At 41.8% G+C, this 26,431-nt stretch overlaps 1 protein-coding gene across 4 annotated transcripts; it reads right to left on the bottom strand.

The window, feature by feature from the left end:
• Nucleotides 1–3,388: 3,388 nt before the first annotated feature.
• top2b (DNA topoisomerase II beta) lies at nucleotides 3,389–26,208 on the bottom strand. 4 transcript variants are annotated; one of them, XM_026155571.1, is made up of 36 exons: nucleotides 25,663–26,208; nucleotides 22,627–22,782; nucleotides 21,815–21,905; nucleotides 18,480–18,543; nucleotides 17,916–18,061; nucleotides 17,726–17,823; nucleotides 15,652–15,864; nucleotides 15,033–15,206; nucleotides 14,841–14,942; nucleotides 14,612–14,749; nucleotides 14,367–14,505; nucleotides 13,512–13,669; nucleotides 13,240–13,365; nucleotides 13,040–13,150; nucleotides 12,736–12,841; nucleotides 12,520–12,629; nucleotides 12,322–12,414; nucleotides 12,064–12,178; nucleotides 11,760–11,881; nucleotides 11,162–11,310; nucleotides 10,795–11,026; nucleotides 9,921–10,055; nucleotides 9,623–9,823; nucleotides 9,339–9,534; nucleotides 9,158–9,249; nucleotides 8,894–9,049; nucleotides 8,703–8,786; nucleotides 8,249–8,443; nucleotides 7,940–8,066; nucleotides 7,551–7,715; nucleotides 6,787–7,006; nucleotides 6,392–6,474; nucleotides 5,672–5,764; nucleotides 5,377–5,508; nucleotides 5,215–5,300; nucleotides 3,389–3,866 (listed from the first exon to the last, which is right to left on the bottom strand). In XM_026155571.1, the coding sequence occupies exons 1-36, from the start codon at nucleotides 25,702–25,704 to the stop codon at nucleotides 3,708–3,710; spliced, it is 4,809 nt and encodes a 1,602-aa protein (XP_026011356.1). In that variant the 5' UTR covers nucleotides 25,705–26,208; the 3' UTR covers nucleotides 3,389–3,707. The 4 variants fall into 4 exon arrangements, with proteins under 4 accessions (XP_026011356.1, XP_026011357.1, XP_026011358.1 ...); XM_026155572.1 differs by having other exon boundaries at nucleotides 5,377–5,505; XM_026155573.1 differs by lacking the exons at nucleotides 17,726–17,823; nucleotides 17,916–18,061; nucleotides 18,480–18,543; ... (1 more) ...; nucleotides 22,627–22,782; nucleotides 25,663–26,208 and adding an exon at nucleotides 16,240–16,425.
• Nucleotides 26,209–26,431: the final 223 nt, after the last annotated feature.

The following is a 26,431-nucleotide window of genomic DNA, read 5'->3' as shown; positions in this document are numbered from 1 at the left end:
AGCAATACCATCCTTGTGTCTTTTCGTTAATGAAACTAGAGCCTTAAGTACAATAACTGAGTTTACCATGAAGACAGAAGTGTGTCTTACAACAAACCTCATTCATTATAACATTAAATTTGCCTTCTTTAGACAGACTGAATCTTGAGAGACACCAGTTAGTTCATTATAGCCGGGCTCCTTTCACACAGCATGGACTAAGTGCCACCTGTTTCAGTTGGAAACATTATTCGAGCAACAAGTGTAAGAATTCTATAAAAAGTATAACAGTCATAACAAATAAGACGTTAAAATGATTACACTGTGAAAATGATGGTAAATGTGTTCAGTACAGGTTACTCAGTCTGTTCAAGTCTCATACGATTCTGCAGTCCGGTGAAGAAGACCTGCAGTCACATGATTTGTCAGACGATATGTGGACAGCTCTCTGTGATCTGTTTTCTATTACATTGAGACAAAAATGAAAATAATACTTCTTCATTTTCTGTATTACCAACTGAATTCTTGATTCCTTTGGTAAAGTGACTCAAAGGTATGAAAGTGTAGCACAGCAGGTTACACTGTGAAAGTGTGTGACAGCTATGCTGGTCCACAGAGCAACATTTATCTTGTATTCATAATCAATACTGTCAGATTGTAACATTCTTGTGTTTGGAGGTGCAAACTTTGGTAGTTCGTGTCCCTGCTGTCAACACGCCAACTCATTCCAGGTGCAGTTTGAAGCATGAATCCTTTTTCATGTCACTGCATCCTGTGAAATTACATTTCAAATGCATAGCACATGAAACATGCTTAAAATGGTGTGTGCGTGTGTGTGTGTGTGTGTGTGTGTGTGTGTGTGTGTGATGACAGATTACTACGCGAGCAAACACAAAACAAAGTCCCCAAAAAACACTCACACAAGGCTAAAGTGATGTCCACTGTGGGCGAGTACAGCTGTTGCATGCGTTGTCATTGCTCTTATTGAAGCGTCAGCTGACAATGACATTTAAAAAGATCGACTCAACATCAGCTGTCATGTGTTTTTGGTACTGCACAACAAAAGGACTCAAAATCACTCCCTATTGTACATTTTACACTCCCACAGTTTATTGAAGGCTCACATCAGATTAAAATAATGAATTCTCAGTGGACTGATTTGGATTAGGTGAACTGTGACGCCACACTCTCGCTCAGCATACATGGATGACATTTGTCCCAAAAAAAGGCTCCAAAGTTCAGAACAGGTTTCCACGTGTGGAACATGTGGCAGCACATCTGGAACTCTTAATGTGTGACTTTGATCGGAAACAGAAAAAGCAGCACTTAAGGGGACAGGTTCTAAAAATCTAGATTCTATCACTGCAAATACATATCATACCTGAGCTGTTTAACTTTTTGTTTGTGTGCTTGGATGTGAGTGACGTGTTGGCGTCTGACAGAAGAATGATGTGCAGTATTAGGGAATTTTATCTTAATGTAACATAGGACTTGTTCTCCTGTGGTTCTCTCTCTGACGTGCTCTCCTGGTGAGAGACTTTTTTTATTTTGACATGAAAAGTCCTCACAGCTGAAGAATGTCCACATCCTGTCCCGAAGCATCGACGAGCCCTCGGGCTCCTGGATGCAGCAGGGACTGTTCTCTGTTCCTTTTAGGAAAGAACCTCACCGTGCTGAATTACTTATTAGTCTCCACTGAATGTCGTACCGATGTAACTGTACTCTACTATCTAGCTCACTGCAGAGATGTTATATAAATGCTGTGTGCTTTGCATTCCAGTCGGCAGCTCTGTGGAAACGACGCTCTGTGTTTGTGCTTGGAAATGTAAACTCCCACTGAGACAGGAGGAAAATGCAACACGCGTGTCATTTAGGACAAATGGGACAAATGCCAACCGAGTCACCTCAACTCTCAATGTTTGATGTCTGTTTGTGTTCATGTCAAACAGCAGAGCTCCATCTGCCATTCCTCAGCCAGGGAGCCAGCTAGCTGTCATCAATCAATCGAATCAATCATCTGACAGCTACTTGGTTCACAGGTGAGGTACGAACTTGAGTTCGACTGATATGGGAAGACTAATCAGCACTGGCCAGTATTCTGTACCAACAATCAGTTCAAGTTCAAACGGACCTTTACAGACACTCAACGATGATCTGTCCCCTGCTAGGAAGTTAACCCTGTACATACTCCAGGTCACCGTGACGTAGTGAGGCTTAGGGGTGGGATCTCTCTCTCTGTGCTTAATTTCATCTAATTTATTTATTTTAACTTATTGTTTTTTGTTTCCTCTTTGACTTTATTTGGAAGATAGGTTTCTGAAAATGTACTTGGTTTGCATGAGGTTAGAATACAATCCAACCTGTACACTGACCATGAGAGGGCCACTGGTGATCTGATAGATCACGATTGGTTAGTCACGAGGAGCTGATTTACAGATGTACAGAGTACATTTACAGATTTACTTTCTTGTTGTGAATAAAACCCAGACAGGAGTCTAAAAACTCCACGAGTGCCCGAGTATCAGTCTAACCCAAGATGAAGCTAATCAGGAGCCAGAAATCATGACTGTGAACTTCACCATCAGCCATATAACAGTAGGTCTGTCGTGTTTGTCTGCCAGGAACCCCTCCAGGACAGACGAGTTCACCACCTTTTCCATCAGACAATAGACGATATGCAGTCTTGTATATTTGTGTTAATATGAGACGATATGCTCACAGTTTACTGTGGGATGTGTTGTACATTTATCCAGCCTGTGCTGCAGGCTGAAGGCGACCATGGAAAGTTTTGAGATTTAAGCTTTGATTGGTTTCCATTTCCCATCATAAATATTGTCTTTGTACATTAACATATACTTTTTATGTTCATATACTGTTTAACTTTACCATGAACTGTCCTGGCAAAGTAATAAAATATATTTATTTTAAACACTGGTGTGTGCAGATGCTTGAAGGACGAAGATGAAGCAAGCCTCGTATTACTCATTTAAAACATTATTTAATACTTTTCCTGTTCTGAGTCCCTCTCATTGTCGTATAAACCAGTCCACACTGAACTGTGTGCACTGGAGACAAGGCAGATAGGCAGGGATAGCTCAGTAGGTAAAGTGGTCGCCCCATGATCGGAAGGTCGGCGGTTTGAATCCACTTAACGGCTACCCTGAGGTACCCCTGAGCAAGGTACCGTCCCTACACACTGCTCCCCGGGCGCCTGCTTAGTGGGTTGCCCACTGCTTCACTGAGTGAATGGGTCAAATGCAGAGAAAAACAAGTAATTTCCCCATGGGGATCAATAAAGTATCCATTAAAATGAGCAGGCACTGAGATGTGTTAGCGTCAGTGTAAACTGACATCAGCAGTTTGTCTTCTTACGCAGCGGCTCAGTAATAAAAGAATGAAACCAGCAGACTCGGGGACATTTCAGCATTTACTTTCAACTTCATGTTCCAAAAGGTACATATTATTTTAACAATTAAAATGTGCTAAAGCACTGCATTCTAAACTTCTAAAAGCTGCTTCAGACAAATACAGAACGTTTCAATGAGCATAAAAAAGAAACCTGTATATGTATAATAATAACAAGTGTAAAACATCTACACGTTAAAAATCATTGAACATCACCATTAATGAAAAGAAAATGTAACAGGAAATGTACAAAAGTCTGTTTGGAAGAGGAGGAGGAAGGGCAGATTTCTATACAGGTGGCGTTTGTGTGACGGCGGGCTACTTTAATCAAACATGTCGTCGTCGTCTTCTTCCTCGTTCTCCGACTCGTTGAAGTACTTCACCTCCTTTTTGGCGCGGCCTGGCCGGTCGCGGGTCAGAGCGCTCAGGCCGCTCATGCTGTTGCTGTCGTCCTCGTCGTCTGACGGAGGTTTCTGAGGCTTCTGCACAGAATCAAACCCTCGTGTTAATCGTTCACGTCACCACGAGACTCGGACGCTTTATTAAAGAAGCAAAACCGTAACACGACTACATGATACTTGTTATGAATGAAGAGAGGAAACATAATAAAATTCACTCAAATGACAGTTCTCATTTATTCCACCCTGGCTGCATTATGTGTGTTAACTTCAGACAGATGTGTCCAAAGGTGGACGCACATAAAACAGCCTCCCACAGTATATCAGCGAAGCACTTCAGGCCTCTGTGCTTGGATGACTTTAGCACTGAGGATACTAAAATCCCTTCTAGGGTTTTTCTCTATATAAATACTGGCGGTGGCCAGCAGTCCCTCTCATGCACCTGTGGTAGCAACATCTTACATCACCTTCTTCTCAAGTAATCAAATTCACGAGACTGAGAAACCACGACCTCTGACCTTGACATCACTTGTCTGATTTCTTTGGTAGAAACACGTGTGGTGTCAGTTTGAGGCTACGTCCACACGTACCTGGGTATTTTTGAAAACACAGATTTTTCTACGCGTTTGCACCTTTCGTCCACACGTAAACGGCGTTTTCGGTCACTGAAAACGGAGATTTTTAAAAACTCCGGGCAGGGTGGATATTTTCTAAAACTCCGTTTTTGCATTTAAGTGTGGACGAGAAAAACGGAAAAAAATGCAGAAAACGCAGCGTCAAAGGTGTGCGCCTTTTTGGACGTCACACTGTGCGCCACGTTATTGTTTCGGTGCAATGAATTTCTACAATACTGTTAATTCTACTCTCTGCAGTGTTTACATGCTTACATATACACACAGTTACTGTCCCTCCACACATACGACTCGGTTCTGCTTCTATGCCCCATCCTTGTTTACTATTTCCCACCGAGGCTTCTAGACTTCTGATTGGCCAACATTTCTGCACGGTTAGGAATCTAGCGCCACCTGCTGCTTTGGCATGTTCATAGCAGCGTTTTCCTTCATTTCTGCCTTTATGTGTGGACGGGATTATTTTTTAAAACGAAAACGGAAAATCTCCGTTTTCAAAAATACCCGTGTACGTGTGGACGGAGCCTGAAATTCCGATGCTACCTCTTCTTCAAGTTATCAGCAAACATGATCTCTGACCTTGAGGTTGAGATCACCCAGATTCACACTCGCCTGATATTTTACGTAATGAATTTGAACTGCTACAGTCACAAACTTGGTAGTCCATTTTGGCTGATGGTGTAAAAAACACAAGTGGGGTGACCTGTCCAGGTCAAAGTCAACCATGACCTGGACAGGTCACCAGTTCAGCCTGGCCCCGCCTGCCAGAATCACACAGTAAAATGTCGTCTCTATGCACTTACTCTCCCCGGAGGCTTTGACATTTTCTTCATGGGGCTGTACTCGTCCTCAGAGCCAGAGCCCTTCCTCTTCCTCCCCCGGCCTTTACCTGCAACAAGGTAACAAAAGCTCACAACCTGCACTGTGACTTTTTTACATTTCTTCTTCTTCTTTTTGTGCCTTACCTTTAAGAGCTGGTGCTGGTTTCTTAGAGCCAGTATCAGAGTCAGAGTCCCAAATGGATTTATCGGGTTTTTTTGCTTTTGGTGCTGGTGGTTTCTTAGGTTTAGGAGCTGCATCAGATGGCTTCTTAGCTGCTACAGAAAACAAACACCTGGTTTTCAAATGCTGCACGTGCATGAGTGAGTAACTGTGGCACATTTGAGCCTTTGCTTTGACGCATCAGCAGCATCTTGACACAACATAACAGACTGTCACTGTGTGGTAAGGAGTGCACTGCTCTCTCCTGGACATACTGACCTTTCTTTGCTGGAGATGCTTTGTCAAATGCAGAGCTGCTGGAGTAAGTGAACACTGGGCTGTTGTCATTGTCGCTGTCAGACTTTGCTTCGTCTACAACAAAAACATGAGCATTCAGCTGCTGTTGTGTCTGCAGGTCACTGAGAGATCAGGCCGTTTGTATATCATCCAAATCTGCTCCAGACTTCTTTTAGTCAAACCTCCCAACAGGAGCTCTACTAGACAGAGATCGGGGGACTACAGAGGACATTTGAGTACAGTGAACTCGTCGTCCTGAAATGACTGCAGCTTTGTAACAGCATGCTATCCTGCTGAAAGCATCCACCAGAAGATAATGGGATAAACTGGTCAGAAACATGCTCAGTTGGTCTGTGTTGATCCTCAAATCATAGTAAGAGACCCAAAGAAAACATATTGTGACACCGTAACACCAACACCCTGAACCACTGATGCTAGCAGGATGTTTTGAGTTGTTTACATCAAATTCTGACCCTGCAGTTCAAATTGTGTCGAAGAAATCGAGGCTCATCAGACCTGGCAGTGTTTCGTTCCCCCCTACAAGCTTCTATTGTCCAATTATGGTGAGCTTGTGTTAACTGAAGCCTGTTTCCTGTTCTTCACTGACAACAATAGCACAGGCGTGATCATCTGAAGCTGTAGCCCCCCATCTGTTTCAGTCTGGAGTGTTCTCAAAGACACAGACTCCCAAGTGATACTCACCGCTTTCATTGCTCTTTTCAGACGCAGCTACCTTGGATGAGAAGATGCTGGCTGCGTCTTTCTTTTTAGCTGCAGTCGCTGAACTGCAGAGAGGGAGGAGAAACATATTCAACAGTAAAATACTGCCCAAGTCAGAAGGGAGAGATTGTGTGTGTGTGTTCATATCTTCGTGGGGACCAACAACCCTTTGAAGGCATTTTTGAGACTCAAAATGTGGTTTTAGTGACAGGGTTAGCTTTAGGGTAGGGGGCTAGGGAAAGCATCACGTCAATTAAATCTCCCCACAAGATATGAATCACAGATGTGTGTGTGTGTGGTGGGTGCAAGAACACGAATGGTGGAAATCCAGGTGCTGAAAGTATCATTGAACGTAGTGAACTATTCCTAAACCTTACACGGCTTTTTGTTTGGGTGACGTGTATGCTTCATCGTTGTCATCGTCTTCATTGTCATCATTATGGTCATTATAGCGGTCCTTAGCGCCAGGGAAAGCAAAGTCGTCTTTGAACGACCTCGCTGGAGAAGAAGGAGGCTCGTCGTCTGCGTTCTCCTCTTCATCTGCCTCTTCCTCATCCTCCTCCTCCGAGAAATCAAATGTGTATTTTGGTTTGGAAGCTGAAAGATGAGAGCAGGGTCTGTGTGAAACCACATTCTAACTGCCGGGGATTCTGATGCCACTCTGATGTACAATAATTAGCTGAGTTACATCAGACTCCTGTCAGAAGCTGAGTGATATTTTTAGCCCCGGGTGGTTTGAAATCAAGGAGCTGGCTTCAGATTGAAATGAAACGCTAACCAGTCACACTAAGCAACCACCTGATGCAGACGGGGGAATAAAGCAAAGACTGAGTGGATTTAAAAGAGAAACAAAAGGAAATAAATGCATGATGCACAGTGTGAGAATTTTCATTTTGCACATTTGGTGCAGTGAAATGCACATTTAATAAATACTTTCTTTCTGTGTCTGACTCAAACAAATCCCATCAACCACCCAGAGGCTGCTTTAGACTTTCTTGGTGTCTAAACCGTTTCCTTCGCTAATGACAGAAAGACAAATAAATGACATCATTAACAATGCATTTATGCTCTGCACTGAACACGAAATGAACACGATGATCGGAGGGATGACAGTGAATGTTCACAGTGACTGTAACCGTACCCGATGCTCTCTGGGACTTGGTCTCTCTGGGAATGATGGGCTCGCTGTCCTCTAGGTCGCTCTCTGACTTGGACTCGTCGTCAGACCATGGGTTCCTCTTCTTTACCTTTTTAGCAGGAGCACCTGTACCTTTAGGTGCAGGAGGTTTTCTCACTTTAGGAGCTCCTGTATAAGAGTGAACAAGATTACCAGCCTGTCTGTTGGAGTGTTCACATAATACAGTGAAGCTCCTCGATGTGCTTTTTAAACTGCAGTAAATCATCAACCAGGGATGAAACCTGTAGTGTTAAACAGCATCCATGCATGGCCAGATCACACAGCATGATTTGTCATTTTCACTGCAGCACACTGACTTAACCGCTGTGTAACTGAATGATTTCTGCACTGACCGGGCTCCTTCTTCTCCTTCTTCACTCGTGGCGCTTTCGGTTTGGCTGCCATGTTTTCTCCACCTCCGCCTTCACCACCCAAACCATCCTCATCAAACTCCAGTTTCAGTGCTGGGTCTGAGTCACCCTGAGAGGAGAATGCAACAAACCTTTATTCCCTTTATTTGGACATGAAAGTGTTTTAGTCTCATATTTGTTTTTCTCAGGAAGTATTTTAGGTTTTATAAGAGAACGACACCTGTGTAACTGTGTTCTAGTAATGCTGTCATGAAATCTACGTCAACTTTGAAGCCGAAACACAAAGGTTACCTTCTTCTTTTTGATCAGTTTTTTGGCTGCGTCAGATTTAATTGCTTGCGTTGGAGGCTCCACCCTTCGGCCAAACGGTGAAGGCATAGTTTCCTCCAGGTTCATCTTCTTCACTTTGGGCTTGCCCACTTTACCCTTCACCAGTTTGATGGCCTTGCCTATGCTCTGCTCCTCTCGTTCCTGGGCTTCCACATTCTGAGAGGCAGAACAAAAAGATGAGTCATGGTTTAAATGTAGCAGATTACCAGATAAAATAACTCTGGACAAAAGTAGCCTGCACAAAAAAAACAAAGGACAGTTGCTGCAAGAGTTCAAACTCTATGGATCTACTGACCTAAACAACACAAGACAAACACATTTCAGGTGAATGCTTTCTCCTCTGTATTGTTCGGCTCTGCACCTGCCCGTACGATGTGCGTCTTTAGAAAACAATAAATGGCAACAACAAACTTACATCCAGCTCCTCGATGAACACCGTCAAGTCCTCCTTCCACAGATCCTCTGGAGACTTTTTCTGCAGGTCATTCAGCTCTCCTCTCTGCACACAAACACGCACATTCACTCTGTTAATCAACACGTTATAGTCTACATATTCTTACATGTGAGGATGACAGATGTCAGTCTGTGAAGAGATCTATAGAATACCTTTTGGTCCCTCTGCTTAAGCAGTTCGTCCACCTTCTCTTTGGTCAGGCACCACAGAGGCATGTTGAGGATATAGTTGAAGTTTGGGCCTGATGTGGACCCTGAGTCCACTGAACCGTCACTCTCGTTCCCGTCCTTGTAATCCTCTTCTTGAGACTGGCGGATAAAAGCATGAAAAATAAATAGTGTGTTGTAGAGATTCTCCCTTCAGTGTTTGTGTTCAGTACCAATCATGTGTGAATATTTCTAGAAGCTCTGCGATACCTTTTCCTGAGCCTTGGTCCAGGCAGCAACTGGATCAGATTCAAAGCCTTTCTGCACCAGCATGCGGATGAGTTCACGCTTGGACTTGTTTTCTGGTTGGGTTAAAAACAAACGGTGAGATAGAAAAAAGGAATCTGTACTGTTTGCCACGTGGGTGTTGGAGGATTTTCTGCGTTCCTACCGATTACAATTTTCCCTTCGATTTTCTCGAGTACAAAGCGAGCTTGATTGGATAGTTTGGCGGCTTCAGCGCCCAGGTTGCCCAGTAACCAGTCCTTCCTCAGTTTGTAATAGTGCAGGCGGAGCTCAAAGAACTCCTTCAGGATGTCCTGGACTGAATCGTACCTCTTCAGACAGCCCATGTGGTCAAACAACACCTGAGAATGGTGTAGTTAAAAAAATGAAACAGTTCTAAGACAACAGCTGTGGTTAAAGCAGAGCAAGATAAACCAGGGGAATATCTACCATCGAGTTACAGGTGAGACTAGACTGCAGTTTAAAGACTTTGTGAAGGCCAGCTGCCTCTGCTTGGGCCAGCTTCTCCTCAGACATGCGAACCACAAACTTCACTGTAGCATCTGTATGGTATTCCTTGTAATCGTTGATGAGAGCTGGCGTCTTGTCAGTGCCCTGCAACATGGGCTCCAGCACAGACTCCTTGTACGCCTGCATACAAAACGGTTAAACATACAGACAGACATAAAAATATATTCCAGATCATTTGTGACTCTTTACACTCTCGAGAAAACAACCTGGACTGTACCTGTGTCCAAGTCCGAACAGGAAGCTCTGTGATCTCAATGGTGTTCTTGTCTATGACTGACACCTCTCCACTGACCAGATACTGGTTCTGACCCAGTTCATGGATTATCCCTTTGAAGTTTTTGTAGCTAGGAAGCTGTGGGTAGAAGGAAATCAGGACAGGGAGGTTAAAGCCTTTATCTACACTTCAAGCAACAAACCACAGCAGTTTGTGGAAATCAGAAGCACAGCGCGCTGATGAGGACTGTTTGTTCACATCTCTGACTCTCTGCACCCATCCTATAATTTGATGCCCTCTCATGGCCCACAACGACCAGGACAGAGAGCTGGGGGAATGAACCAGCAACCTCCCTGTTACAGATGAGCTTCCCAACCCCCTGAACCACGGTCGCCCTCTAGACACAGAATGAGCATGTGCGTGTGCCCCGCTGACAACCGTGAACAAGCTGGGGGGTGGACTCTGTGGCACTTCCTGCACGTGCCCTGTGGACACTCCTGTGATCCTGTTTGGGAGGCTGACAGAACCATAGAAACATCAAGCTGCTTTCGACCTACCTTCAACCACTACAATCAGTTAAGATATGGCAAGTTTCACTGTATAGGTAAACAGCTAAGAGGTAGAGCGAACAAGCAGTTTACACTATGACTTATCTACTTGTCAATTTCTTTTACTAAGATTTGTGATATAAAGTAAGTGTGTGGTACAAATCAGCTCCAGCCATCTCCAGATTCCACAAGACATTTTAAACTCTGCACATATGGAAATATGCTTGATATATAGCTGATGTGCTAATCTGAACCAGCAGTTTCATCTTTAAAATATACTTTCATCTGTCTCCGTACTTGGCGTGCTTTTATTTGTTCACAATGTTTACCATTGGCAGTGGGTCCTGATGCTTGAGCATTCTGTTTATATTGTTGACAATCTCTCGGGGGTCATAGTTGGGAATCTTGCAGGCCCAGCCTGTCCCGATGCCCTCGGCACCATTCACTAGCACCATTGGAATGATGGGAATGTACCATTCTGGCTCCACCTTCTGGTTATCATCATACAGAAACTTTAGTAGGTTGGAATCCACTGCTGGAAACAACAGCTTGGCAAGAGGACTGTGGGAAATTGGACAACATTTATGAAAATTATGCAGTGGAAGCCAAAAATGTTTACTCTGTCTAAAGGTGTCAGATGAGAAACCTTTTAGAAAAATACATTTGAATTAAAAGACATGCAGGACTCATTTGTACCTGAGCATGGTGAAGATGTAACGAGGACTGGCTGCATCTTTTCCTCCATTGATGCGAGTACCAAACTGACCCAGCGGCTGCAGGATGTTCACGTTGTTGCTGCCCACAAAGTTCTGTGCCAGGTTCACTATGGTCATCATGAGAGCTTGCTAGAAGCACGAACGAAAGAAAAAGACATGAATTTGGGTAGTCGCAGTGTTAAAGTCTCAGGGTAAATATCTAAAGGTTAAAAAGTTTCAGTTGTTATTAATATGCTTTCAGATATTCCCGTGTATCCTTTGTTTGTTTGTAGGTTTGAAAATATATTTTACTATATTGTATCTGTGTAATCTGTACAATAAATAAAACATCAAGACTAAAAAAAAACCCATCTTCCATTAAAATTCTATTAAGAATGAGAAGTTTGTTGAAAATGAACACGTTTTCTTCTCAGCCATTTTTTAGGATGGGGTCAATATCCTCTCTGTGGTGTTGAAAAGGAGCAGCGAGTATTTTCCCGGGTATCAGTTTATAGTTAGAAACTCAGAGATGCGTGGACAGAAATGTCACGCTGTGCTGCGTACGATGGTTCATAACGTTCTTAATGATTTGACTGCACCTCTCCATGATGGTAGGCAGACATCTCTGCTACTGAACCAGCCAGCTGAGCGACCTTCACTTCCCTCTTGTCATTCCTCTTCAAGCAGGTAAACAACACTTTTCTCTGACCCGGCTTCAAACCTAAAAGCAACACAAACACCAACATTTACAAAGCTGAAATATCCAGGGCTGATTATACCTCGCATACATTTATAAAATACTGACGTTATGTGTTTGTTGGTATGTTAGGGATGCTTTCACTGTGAAAAAGAAAACTCGGCTAAAAAACCCAAACAGTTAAAAGATGGAGGAAGTGTACAAACCATCAACCAAAGACGGGATCGATCTCTCATTGTCAGAATTGGAGAACAAAATCAGCTCTTTGTTGATGAAGTCATTGTAGGAGAGGTGTCGGGCATGAGTTCCATACAGGTATTGCTGGGTGGTGGGGAAGATGAGGGGAGGGGGAGAAAAGAGCAATAACTCATCTATGTTTTCTCCATTTCACCCAAATCAAATATTGCTGAGTTAGCAGGATTCTGTGAGAGGAGCACGCAAATGAAAGCTTCTTCCATACAAACCTCTGGCAGGCCGTGCATCCTTCTCTGACGTCTGTCCTCCATGAAGTTAGTGAGCCACTCCTTCCTGTCGTCCGTCTTCTTCTTACTGAAGGCCTGAATCAAAGTAGCACATTGAACAGACCCTGAGCACAAATGTATGCTATAATTACTGGCTGCTTTCATAGTCTGTTTGTCCTAGCAGCAGTACGGCGTGCTCACCAGAGTGATGGCAGCGTCGTCCTCAGCACCAGTGTATCTGAATGTGATCCGGTGTTTCTCCATGTCAGCAAAGTATTCCTTTGCTTCTTTGCTTGTACTTGTTCCCAAACCTGCAACAAAAAATTGATCTTTTTATAATGAACAATTTTTCAGACAAAAACGTGCGATTTCAAAAGTCGCTCTAAAATCGTTTCTGAAATGATTCAAACGCCAAACCTTTGTAGTACTTTATATGCCAGGTTTTATAATTTTCCGTGTGTTTCTTCCACTCGTCAAACTCTGGAATGCTGTAGAAGGCCAGCTCTTGTTTGTTCTTAGTAGCCTGGAAATAAATGATGAGGAGGAATCTTTATCACAATGTGTTGCAAGTCGCTCTATTCGCCGCTGTCACGACACGCAAAACAAGACACGTGATTGACTGAATGATCTGAGTCCAACACACAAATATCACCCTGCATATTTTTCAAGTTTCAGGCTGCTTGATCGGTTTAATAAAATGGTAATGGTGTGCCTCCCTTACTTTGACAATGGGTGTGATGAACTCCTCCAAGAAGGTGTGTTTCAGCAGGGAAGGCCAGTTGTGATGGAAGAAGTTGATGAGCAGACCTTTGATATGGGAGCCGTCTTGATCCTGGTGCACAAGGAGAAGAGTTACTGCTATTTTCTGAGCAGCTGCGAGTCCTACCAGAACTGTGAGCGAGTGTCCGTGAGGCCGCTCACCTGATCTGTCATGATCATGATCTTGCCGTAGCGCAGGGACCTCAGCGACTCTGGGTCGTCGTAACTCTTCTTGTATTGGAGCCCGACGATCTTAATGATGTTGTTAATCTCGGCGTTTTCCATGATCTGTTGACAACATGGATGAAACGATGAGCAAATGGACGAAAACACAGAACAGAGTCAATGTCCTGTTATCACGTGAACTGGCATTTGTCTGTTTCACCTGCTTTTGTTTCCTACATGTGAAATGTCATTATTTCTCAGGCTCGTACCTGCTTGTGTGTTGCCTCTCGCACATTCAGGATCTTGCCTCTCAGCGGGAATACTCCATAACGATCCCGACCAATGACTCCCAGTCCAGAGACGGCCAGAGACTTTGCCGAGTCCCCCTCAGTGAGGATAAGTGTGCATTCAGAGGAGTGTTTGCCACCTAAGATGGAGATATGAAGAGGATTACTAAGTTAGCTGCAGTGAGCAGCTTCGTGTTGAGTTTTTCCTGCAGCTATAACAAATGAGTGGCTTCACAGCATAATGTGCAAAAGCACCCGGTCCCAGACTAAGAGGAAACTCAGAAAAACACAAACGTAATTCAGAAGGCTAACATTTTATATTTACTCCACATCTGACACACTTTTCATTTTGATGATTATGATGCTGTAAACAGGTGTTGATTTCTTTTTCCAGGACTTGGCACCTTTCCACAGCTACCATCACATGGTTTTCAATTCAATTTGTTTTTTTTAATTTAGTTGTTACTGCGTGAACGCAAACTGGGTCTGAATAACACATCAGCAGAGCCACAAGCGATGACCCTCCACGCCGCACAGTCGGACATGGCAAATTCTTTTTAACTGAGAATTCGTCTAATAATAGACTAATATTTTTAAAATATATTTTCATGCATTATTGTTTTTCTCTCTGCTTGTAGTCCACCTGAAGTGCATATTTTTAGCAGGTTTACTGCATAGTGTAGAGTCTCAGGAAAACTGTGAAAATGACATCGCTATGACCCAATCAGACCCAACAGTGCACCATGCAACTCTCTTCTGTAAGATTTCATTAAGAGGTAGTTGCTTGTGGACATTCCTCATTTTAGACTTGAATAAATAATGAAACTAGTTACATACCGGCATCATTGGCATCATCTAGCTTCGGGATGCCTTTGATCTTGCTGTGCTTCACAGATGAACACTTTTTATTCAGCTGTGTCTGAGCTTTGAACTTTACCCAGTTGAGTATACTCTCCACAATCCCACAGTTGGTTGCCTGTAGGTGACAAACGTTTTTTCTTTGAAGTCCAGCTACTTTACATGAGAAAAGATTAAGTACAAACAATGGTGACGGCTTGAAAAGAAGTGAGAAATGTCCTTACAGCCCTGATAAACTTGTCTGACAGAAGGCACTTGGACCCAAAGCTCTTGGTCTGGAGTGTCATGTTCTCCTTTGTCTGGGAGTCAAACGATGGATTCTCAATCAGTGCGTTCACAAACACCCAGATGTGGTTTTTCACCTGAAGTACAAATGACAGAAAGATTAAATGTTTTTCAGCATGAAGCTGTGAATTGAAACCAATGTATAAATAAGAACCCCAGTGACGTCACCTGGAAGGGTTTAACTGACACTCCTGCCTTGTTCTTCTTTTTCACCACCTCAATAAGTTTGGCTACAATCTGGTCCACCACATAGTCAATGTGCCTGCCACCCTAAAACGTACATGTCTCAGCGTTAAAAGAACTTTCTTTACTTCTGACAGCCATTTACACTTCTGCAGCTTACTACTCATATGCAGATACCTTTGTGGTGGCAATGCTGTTAACAAAGCTGATTTGTTGGAATCCTTTCTCGCTCATGGTGAGGCAAACCTCCCAGCGATCGTTCACCGTTTCATGCACCACCTTCAGGGCCACGCCTGTCTCATCTAGTTTGTCCTTCACATACAGGTCCACATAGCTGCGGAACCCGTTAACCTTCAGTGAAAGAGAGAAGGGTTATTGAACATATAATGTGATATTCAACATGGCAATTAAGTTCTCTTTATTTTGCTTCAAGCAAACTTTGGTAGAAGTAGCCACGACACAAGAACCACGTACTGAGGAGGCTATAAAGTCCTTATACTCCAAAAATTACACTTCTCATTTAAACAATCCAAACTGGCGTGATGTGAAGATCAGAGTCTGATACATCCATGTTCTTTAAAATTAAACATTCACACCCATTATCATCCCGTTAACTCAAAACACATACTAATTTCACCTTCAGTGCTCAGCATTGATGTTTACACTCAATGGTACAGTTTTTGCTATATTTATGCAAACATATACAGTGACAAATCTTTACACACGAACACAACAAATGACTACTTTATGGTTAGCTAGTGTGGCACGATAAGGGAAGACATAGAATGAGACTTACAGGTAATTTTTTGCCGTTCAGAGACACTTTAACTCCCCTGCAGGAGCCAGCTACATCATATGCTCTGCGGGTAAGAAGTGCTACAATATCTTTGTCCAGTTTCTCCATCTTAAACTTGGACAGGTCCGGCTGGAATGTCACAGAGGTGAAGTCATCTCCATCAAAAAATTTAATCTTGGGCTCGGAGGTTTTGGTCATGTTGTTCTGCCACGTCTGAGGAGGATGAAGCAAATGATAACATACACATACCTGGTATTTAGACATGGTCATGTGCAGGAGTCTTAAACTTGGACCCCCTTTGCTGTATTGAGTGAACCTGAAAATCTTAATGTGAAAACATTTGGTGTCTTAATAACTGTGCTTGTAAAACCCAGACAAGTGGACTTCTTTATGTTTGTAAAGATGTTTCACCTCTCACCCGAATCACTTCATATGATGATCATATGAAAACAGCTCTGATTTCAGTGGGCAAGATTTCAGATATTAGTCTATAAACAAGGAAGACTGTGACTGTGACCTTGCGGCAAATAAATATATATATATATATATATATATATATATTAGTGCTACTGAAATGAAAATTCTCACTAGACGTCTGTAACGACCCATCCAATCCACACATGTGACCACAGATGTCCTTAAATTAAGTTGTATGTAATAATGAGAAATGAAACACAGAAAACGGTGTTGAACACATGAAGAAAGGGAGGTGTAAAAAGGCATGGACAGTCATGGCACCAGCAGAAATCTGTCACTAATTAGACAGCAGTCCTGCAAATTACTATCAGCTGGTTCAGTCCCAACTGATGGCCAATAAAAACACGTCTCATTGCCAACATGTAACACAAGAAACATCTCATGATGGGTAAAATTAAGACCTTCACAACCTTATTGTTGCAAAACCTGTTCATGGCATTGGTTACAGAAGAGTTTTTAAACTACTGAAAGTTCCAGGGAGCACTGTTGGGGCCATAATCTGGAAGTGGAAAGATCCTCATTTCACCATAAACTGTCCACAGCCAGGTGCTCCCCACAAGGTTTCAGACAGAGGAATATAAAGAATTATCAGAAGCGTTGTCCAAGAGCTGAGGAGCACCTGTGGAGAGCTACAGGAAGACTTGGGAGTCAGCAGATACAATCGTTTCCAGTGACGAGGCCAACTGAAACTTTCTGAAGCTTGTGTTAAAGACGGGGTTCACTATTCAAAGCTTTTTAATACGGCCCTCTTTGGTGGCATCTGGTGGCCAAAAACATGAAGAACAAGTTGAACTAAAGTTGAACTTTCATTGTGAAATAGTGAATAGTGTTATGTCAGATTGATTAATGCTTTTGATAAATAAACGTCCTTGTTTTAAACACCTCACAGTTCTTTGTCCCTTTGCTTCTGATGTTTGTAAACATTATGTGCTTTTATCTTTACACCTTTAGTGTATTTCTAATCTATCTTAGCTCAATTTTATTTCCACAAATGCAAATACACTAGCCTCATTTTAAACACTACTATAATGATACTCTATCTTACGTAAAATTGATTATTGGACCACTTAATAAAAAGGCTATAAAAACAATTACTATTTGTACTAATTCTAAATTATTTGAATGTAACTTTTTATATTTCACCCCTGGCATATGTTAATTATGTTCCAGTTTTGGCACGTGAACAGGAAAGAGAACTGACTCAGTGCTTCTGAACCACTGTGAATAGTACCTTCAGAAATATACAGGTTTATAAAATTGGGGCCGTGTTCAGCACTTGCAGCTTTGATGGAAAAATACTGACGGCCGCCAATATTACCTCTCAGCCTCCTAACAGATACAAATGTGGTGTCAAAGTCTATATGTTGCTAAATTATCAAATTCTTTTGATCGTCAGAAAAGTTGACGTGTTAAAAAAATAAATAAATCAGAAATCTGCAAAACCAACTTGTGAAGTTTCTCATCCAAAAGAATGAGAAATGATAATATAATGAAACATGCAACAGGGTTACTATGAAACCCCAGAAACCGGATATACATTAGTAATATATATATGTGTGGTAATAAAGCATGAAAGGTACTGCTGTAGTTATCTCACCTGTTTGAAACTGTGTCTGTACTCTTTACATGCTGTTTCCACTGTGAACTTGGTGCTAAAGATATTGCAGAGTTTAGCACCATAGCCATTCCTTCCACCTGAAACCAATCAAACAGTCAGCAACGCTGCTTTCAGTAACTTTTCTGCATTCACAATAACAACTGAGTGATGTCAGACTGTCTGCATTCACCTGTGACCTTCTTTTCCTCGTCGTCATAGTTGCTGGAGGTGAGCAGGTGGCCAAAAATGAGAGCTGGGACGTACATCTTCTCGTCTTTATGCTCCACCACAGGTATTCCTTTACCATTGTTCCAAATGGAAATGGTGTTGGATTCACTGAAACCAGTATAAAAAGTTTAAATACAGGATAAATGTTGACCTCATCATCAGGGAAATGTATTACACTTTTCACTGTACGTCATAACCCTGTGGTATTTCTTTCTTGTAATGGCTGCAAAAATATTGTTTCAACATTGACACTAAAGGAGTGTGAATCCTTTTATCTTTTATAAGTGAAATGTATTATTCCACACTTATATGTAACCTTTCCAGAGTGTTTTATACAAAAAAAAAACATTTTCAGCTTCCCCCGTTTGACAAAGTGACCCATAACCAGTTCCTCTGCCTCAGATATAAATTTCAGGAGGACACAGGAGGCAGCTTGTTTAAACTGGCTCAAAGAAAAATACATGCTTCCTAAGATCAGCTGCATTATTTTTAATGTAATGAGGTAAATATAAAATGATGTACTCACGGGTCAATGGTGATCTTGATGGCAGTCATGTTCTTGTCCCTTTGTTTGTTGTCAGCTGCATTGACTGTCAACAAGCGCAAAACATCAAAACACAAAGTTGAAAGAACAAAAGTATCCCAGCAGCCGTCCATTACCACGGCTTATGAGCTGTAGTTTACTTTATTTCGGCAAGATTTACGCTTGTGTTCAGAATTTATCTCAAAAACCTATTTTGGGATATTTTTAGTAATCGGACATGGTCAAAACCTTTGACAGAGGCATTATAAATATCAATTTCCACACATTTATTCCTGGGAGTCCACTACAGCAGTTTTGCATAAATCACAGTTCACTTTACTTTGACTTAGTTCCCCCCACACCGGATGGTGCATTGGGCGGCAAGGGATTGCCAGCGAGCTCGGTTTGCAGCCACATCTTCAGCCTCGTCCCATGAAAGATCGACCGCTTTCAGGTCCTCAATGAATGACCGTCCCCACGTCTGTTTTAGTCGTCCACGGCTCCGTGACCCCCGGGCGGGTCTCCATGACATGGCTATCTTTGGTAGTCTTTCCCGATGTTGGCGAAGAACGTGACCGGCGAAACGAAATCATTGCTCCAATACCACGTCCTCTAGCAGTCGTGAGGCAGTGCACTGAAGGACCTCCTTGTTGGTAACACGATCTTGATATGAAATCTTGAGAATCCGTCGAAGGCCGCGCTGTTGGAAAACATTCATCGTCGGGTGATTGTTGCCGTCGACTTCCATGTTTCACTCGCATAGATAGCCACTGTTACGACTATCGTATTGAACAAACAGACTTTGGATGATATTGAGTTGGTGGTCGATCTCCAAACCGGATTCAAGTTACGCATGGCCGATGCTGCTTTTCCGAGCCGACAGGCAATGTCCTTGTCCGAGCCACCGTCCGGTGTTATCACACTGCCCAGATACATGAACTGATCGACTTCATCAAGCGGGCGGTGGCCAACAAGTACCGGAGTATTCGCTCTGGCATAACCGAACTGCATGACTTTGTTTTTGGCAGTGCTGATCTGCAGTCCGATCATTTTCCAGTATGGCGGTCAAATTGCGAATGAAGCGTTGAGTAGATCCGAGCAGCGCAATGTCGTCCGCGAAATCAAGATCTGCAGTTCGTCATCCGTCATTTCCTTGGACTCCGTGCTCACCGACTCACAGTTCACATCAATAATTATTTATCTTACGTAGGGGCATGGTTTAATCTTCACTTTATCTTTAAGACCACCCTCTCTTACAGTAACAGTCTTCAGACTGTCTGCTAACCACAGACACAAAGTTTGTGGTTAGCAGACACATTTCAGATAGAGCTGAAAGGAAGAGAAAAATGTCACTTGGACAATGTTGTACATTTTTTAATGGAGAGCACCAACTACCTGATGCTTTCACATCCAGTATAGTTAGACACAGCACAGACTACAAACCCAGAACAGTGTTTCTGTGTGGAGCACATTTTCACATTGTTTTTAGTTGTTTGTAGTGGAAGCCTCTGTCCACTGTCACACCCAGTTTGGGATGAACAAAACCCTCCATTATGAAAATTATTTGATTTGATTTGATATACCTTTATTAGTCCCACAAGGGGAAATTTCATAAGGCTGCCGACCTATTGCACGCAATGGCGGCGCCATCTTACCCTCCGACCATACATACATTACACAAAGCATCACATGGGGAAGACAGGTCAGAGAGGTATAACAATGGAAAAATGCACCATACGAGGAAAGATAAGGAGAAAAAATAACTCCTCCCAGACTGAGCTCCAACAGGGAGATCAGTTTGAGAACAGAAAAAAATACCTCTGCACAAAGCACATGAAAAAACTCTTAATACACCAAAGAAACACACGAGTTGTTTCTTTGGTGTATGGTGAGTTCAGGTTTAGCCTCTCTCATTTAGCAGTTTTTAATTCAAGAGATATATCACAAGTTTAATCAGTTTAATCTCTTTTGCAGTACAATATTTCATACAAGAGTTACAGACCTTACAAAATCTGAAAAACACGCTGTGTAAGCACACCTCTGGAGTGGTTATCTTGGAATTTTGGAAGCCTTTGCACTGTTCTACATAGTCTGTGAGCCTAAATGTATCCCCTCCCTGAACTGATGTGATTGTCGCACATTTTATTATTAAGTCTTTATCACTGTCCGTTGACCTGTGAATACGGATGGGTAGTGATATCGGTTCTGACATAAACGGTAGTAACCAGACCGAAAAGCAGTGCACATTTCGGTGCTTTTTTTTCCTGAGATGTCACACACTTTGGATTCTAGCCAATCATTTTACCTTTCCAAGGATAGTAGGCGGGCCCAGGTACGTACGTTCTTTTAGAGCAGCGCTAAAATTTCATTAAAATCAATTGTTTGACCAAGATCTTCTGGACCTGGTTGTTTGTACTCTCCTTCCTCAATTATGTGAACCTTAACAATGCCCAAGGCGAAGCGGTCAAAAGTCTGGCTGTACTTCACAGCAAAAGATGCAAACTCAGCAGCAACAAGTGCTTTAAGCTGATACTGTGATACTGTCAAAGGAGGTAACACCTCGAATCTGATGAAACACCTGGTGACGCATAGCGCTTTTTTTAAAAGCCGGGAAATGCACCGTATTTGATAGCTTGCTGCGAGACCTCACACCGAGCACATCTACTGCGGGTGTGGTGCCTGTTATTGGACCCGGAGTTAGCAACATCCCCCAAAAACCCAAAGAGGAGAGTCCTGGCCCCTAGCCCTGCCAGTGTAGCAGAAATGATGAGGATGATGATGCAGCAGCAGCCGTTCTTCTCTGCGTGAGTAGCTTCATGTTGTTCGTGTGTAATTTACGTTGAGTAGGCTAACCACGTTATTACATTAATGCATGTAAGGTGAACTAGCAAACATCATCATCAAAAAGTTAAGGCCGCAGCTATGACTGCGTGCTACCTCAAACACATTTGACTTTGAATAGGTCATAAATAGGCTCACATAGAAATACTGTACACATCAAGTCCAGTGCTAACGGTGCTAACAGAACAGTGCTAACAACAGCCTGACTCAGTGAATAATACCAACATTATAATGATAATGCCTCATATAGTGTGTAAAAGACAAATGTTGAAATGTTTCATACACATATTCGGGATTTACTCGTGTTTTCTTAAACTGAACAACAGATCTTCTATGTGCTCCGATGATGACGGCCCAGCTGCACACACATCTTTAAACTAAATAATCCAAATTTCTAATCACACATTAACAAGTTTTCTTAAACAATTTGAATCTTTAATCGAGGGGCAGAAACATTTTTCCACACACTTATTAGAGAACAGTTTGGAATCACTCACCAAGAATTTCATCAAAGATTTTGTACAGTCCAGGAACATAGGTGATTTCTCTCTGGTTCATCCCGATCTCTTCATCAAAAACCCACATTTGCTGGAAGAGTTGCAAAAAACAAAACACATTAAAAATAATGACAATAATCAAATTCTAATAGTAATTTTAAGGAATGTTGAGGTTATATTCATCAGAACAGTCTCAGGAAGTAACAGAAGGAATAGGATTCTGAATTTAAATTTGGCCATTAAAACAGGTTTTCAATTATAGATTCAGTTACTGATTATTCCTTTAATTAAAATGTGAATGGTTTAAACTATAGCTATACTGGTGGACAGACGTTTGTATGTATTATTTCACTGGGCACCAGGACTGTCTTGGAAGATCCTGAGAGGGGACTTGTGTTAACTTGTCAATTAACTCTTCTGAACTGGGCAAACATTTTGGTACATAATCTGCAAAAGACAGATAATTTGTCCCACATTTCCTAAATGACACAGCCAAAGGACAATGGGCTCTGTACTACACACAACAGCAAAGATGGGAGACAGTTCAAAACCAAAGGACTTTTACTGTGAGCAGAGATCCTTACGACACACTTACAGGCAACCATTAATGTGCTACTCTAGCCAAACAGATTTTCACCTGAAGACAGAATCATTTTAGCAGATAATTTTCAGAAAAAAATTAAAATAAAGATCGTTATTCTATAAACTCCTGACACAAAAATAAGCTTGAAGCCCTCTTTGTAAAATGCCAGTGAAGTTGTACTGCAAGTAGTTCTGTAGCCACCAGCAGAAGGCAGTCTCCTGGGACCCACCTGGGTGATTGGCTCAACAGAACCAATGTACGTGTCTGGACGGAGGAGGATGTGCTCTAGCTGGGTCTTCTTCTGGTACACTCGCTCCACAGATAACTTGGATCCTTTCTTGGCCCCTTCCATTTTTCCAGCATCCCCTCTGCCGTTCGCAGCCTCCTGTTAGACAGAATGGTTTTGGTTGTGAGTTCATTTATTGCTGTATGAGACACACAGGATATACACAGAACTTAATTTCATTGTTACTGGAGGGCAGGGGTCTAATCCACCATCTTTATTCCAAACGACATGTTTTATTTTTAGTTTGAAAGTTGTGAAAAATACCAGCTTTAAGTTTTACTGAACATACATTACTGTCGAAACGTCTTGAGTCACATTTCATCTCTTTATGTTTTACTAGGCAGATGGAAAATAGGTGCAGCAAAAGTACTGAAACATCTGGAAACATAGATGGGATAGCACAGCGTAATCAGGCAATTCTACTTTTTTTTTTTATTCTAACAAGTTAGAAATATTTGGCATGATCTCCTTTATCCTTCAACACAGCCTTAAGTCTCTTAAGTTTTCTTTTAATTTCTTGAAGCATTCCTCAGGAATTCTCCAGGGTTCTTGAAGGACATTACAAACCTCTTCTTTGGGATCAATACGCTCTTCGTAGGTAAATACCAACACAAGCAGGCACAATGAAAGCATCAGCACGTAAAAAGAGAGCGACTTCAACAGCCTCCAGCAAAGCATGACACTTTTCAAAATATGCAAGAAAATCGTTCTCTGTGATCGAGGAACCAACAGACATGTTCCACCCCTGGAGCCAAAAACACATCTTTGACTACAACCAGGCTATAAAAGAGGAGATATTAGCAGCTGGTGATGTGTGACTCCAATGTAAACAAATGACTCTGCCTAGTATTGGAGTGTAATCGCTAGTTGCACTGCGTATGACAAGATAAGTAAATAGTGGATGGAAATTACTGATGCAGTTATATAGTGGAAAAAGCAGCTTTAAGCTGCTGGTTAAAAAGCTCCAACCTTGACATTAGCTTCAGGGTGGCTGTAGCTCACGAAGCAGAGCAGGTCATCTGCTTATTGAAAGGTTGGTGGTTTGATTCCTGGCTGCTCCAGTATGCACGCCAAATATCCTTGGGCAAGTTACTAACCCAAGTTGCTCTCTGATGCATCCATGGGAGAATGTAAGTTAGATAGAAAGTAATTATAGTAGAACTAGTGCTCTTGTGAATGAGGCAAGTTGTGTAAAGTGCTTTTTATTATGTGACGATTTATGCAGATTCCTGATGATTTCTGAAGTTATTTCAGTTACTGTTAAACCAAAGTGTTAAATTGTTATTTTGTACTCTCACTTAAACATTTCTGGGGAAAACGATACTCAAACTACCTAATGTGTGCTTATATTTGAATTATGCTTCATCAGTTCTAGTGCTCTATAATTTCGCTCATCGCCACACACTTGTGTTTCTTTTTGCAAACTCCAAACATCAATAAAACAACTTCAGTATATTTTTCCATAGCATCAGCAATATTATTTCTAATTTTCTTGAAATAATATGATATAATCTTAACCTCTACTTAACAACCACCATTGCACTGAGAGCATTTCTGACGAGGCTTCCAGAAACATTTATTTTCTCCACCAATTTGCTAAACTTTTTAAGCTGACCCTGCACAATGTACCGAGACATGCAAAATGTTTTGTTAAAATCTCGATGCTAAACACCTTGTTGGTGCAAGCACACTAAGAACAGATGCTTTAGTGACAGACTGTTAGTAACAGATAAAATGAAAATAACAATTAGCCAAGTTTTAATTGTAAGTTGTCTGTTACAACTTTTTCATAGTAGTGGTGAATTAATGACAATAAACAACAAAAGGACAAAAGTTTAATTTCTGTCTGTAGTTCATAATCATATGTTTTGGTCATGAAGTGATAAATATAACTATGCTCATAGTGTTATATACGCTTTAATACATATTAATTGATGATATTCTAATAAATATATTCTCATACACTAACAAGCAGGAAATCCCAACAACAAGGGGGTGGGGGTTGGTCTCAGAAAAAAATATTCACCTTGTTTTAACAAATTAATAAATTACACAGGCTTAAACAACAGATAATAACCACCGATCACTTTCATAAATGCTAAGATTCAAGTTCAGCCTATTAGTAAAATATACTCATACAGTAAGTCTAATGGTACGGAATGTAAACAGTGTGTCACACAGACCTGGATTTGAAAAGCATTAATTACAGTCACCTCGTCAATGCAGTGCTTGAAGTAACTAATTATTCGTATCAACAGCAGGTAACTGCTATGTTACAAGATTTTTGAAGCGCATGTAAACATCTGCATTTTTAAATACTTTAGTTCAAATCTGTTACTACAGTATTACTTACAGTAGTACTCATACAGCAAAAGTCGGATATTAAAACAATGTTAATGCTGCAGAGAAGTTTAAATGTAGCTGCACACCAGACGGTCGGTGTGAACAGGTCAGACTGAGGGAGGGCAGAGAGCGGTCTGAATCACCGTACAACTGTAGTGTGAAGTGCTGTGCTGGCTCGCACTTGTGATCATTTTCAATACATCTCCTACTGCATTTTTCATCACGTATTAGCCGTACATGTAGTGGTACAAACAGTCATGTAAACCAGTCTCGATGAGACGCTTCTTCCAACTTTCGCTTGAAGACATAAACAAGGAACCATCAGGGCACAAAAAGAAAAGGATGAATGTCGCGTTTGACCTCCCAGCCCTTCACGTCTACAAGACTCAACCCAGTTCACTGCTTTGTACCCGAGTTAGAATTTAAAAACAGACTGTAGATGCCTCATCCTTAACAACTGTATGAATAGCCGGCTGGCGATGAAATTTAAATGCCATCGAGAGGCAATAGTCGAGGTTCGCGCTGCCCTTGGGTTGAAACAACATTGTAAAGTATTGCGATAGCGCTATTACTTAAAAAAAAATTTTTTTTATTTTTTTAAGCCAAGTTCGTTACTCGTGTGCCAAACAAACTTACCATCCAAGCCAGATCCCCGCTTCCTGTAGCGCCGTTGGACATCTTCCTTTGTGATTGTTATTTTTTTTCTAGCTCGCAAAAGGTCTTAGTTCCCGTCCAAGTCAAAGTCCGTCTACATAACAAAATGTCTTACTTGCTAAAACACACCCAGACCAGTCTATATCCCATGTCTTTTTTGGGTCGTTTAAAAGATAACTCTTAAAAATGCAACGAAACAGGCAGACGATTATTGCGTATCGCAGCTATTGTTAAAATCGACAAGCGCTGGCACAGTAGGCCTAAACTTCCAACAAAGATGCTAACCGGCTACAGGCTTTCAAATAAATACTGTACAAAAGTCACGCATTAAATAGGTTTACAATTTCACGTGAAAATGAAACATAATAAAAGCGCAGTTTATCTGAAACGCTCTGAAAATTGATTTAATTAAACACTTTGCATTTACACATAAAGCCTGTATTAGCTAACCGCAGCTACCGCTGTCCGGCTCCGCCATCTGCAAGATATACGCCGAACCGTCTCGTAGATATGCCGACCAATCAGGTGTAAGCTTTTCAAACGCACCGGCGTTTCAACCAATAGGACAGGTCCATTTATAGTAACCCTTCCTCCTTTTTTCAACACAAGATGGCGGTAAAAGTCCGTTCGAGCTTCGTCACAGCAGGCAGCGTAATATTATTAGTGCTACGAATACGTTGTTTTACCTTTACTCCAGGGTTACCACGCGCCCTCACGTGTTTTCGTTAATTCAAATCTTACCACGAGAGCA

The sequence above is a fragment of the Astatotilapia calliptera genome, chromosome 22 (assembly GCF_900246225.1).
Source record: "Astatotilapia calliptera chromosome 22, fAstCal1.2, whole genome shotgun sequence".
Lineage (NCBI taxonomy): Eukaryota > Metazoa > Chordata > Actinopteri > Cichliformes > Cichlidae > Astatotilapia > Astatotilapia calliptera.
This window is presented reverse-complemented; position numbering and strand designations above follow the sequence as displayed.

Excerpts from the sequence above, each read along its gene's own strand:
- top2b (XM_026155571.1), bottom strand. The coding sequence starts at position 25,704 with ATGTCCAACGGCGCTACAGGAAGCGGGGATCTGGCTTGGATG. Across the intron at positions 21,906-22,626 it reads CTGTTGAGCCAATCACCCAG|CAAATGTGGGTTTTTGATGA; the intron begins GTGGGTCCCAGG and ends CAACTCTTCCAG. Across the intron at positions 6,475-6,786 it reads TCACCCAAACAAAAAGCCGT|TTCAGCGACTGCAGCTAAAA; the intron begins GTAAGGTTTAGG and ends CCCTCTCTGCAG.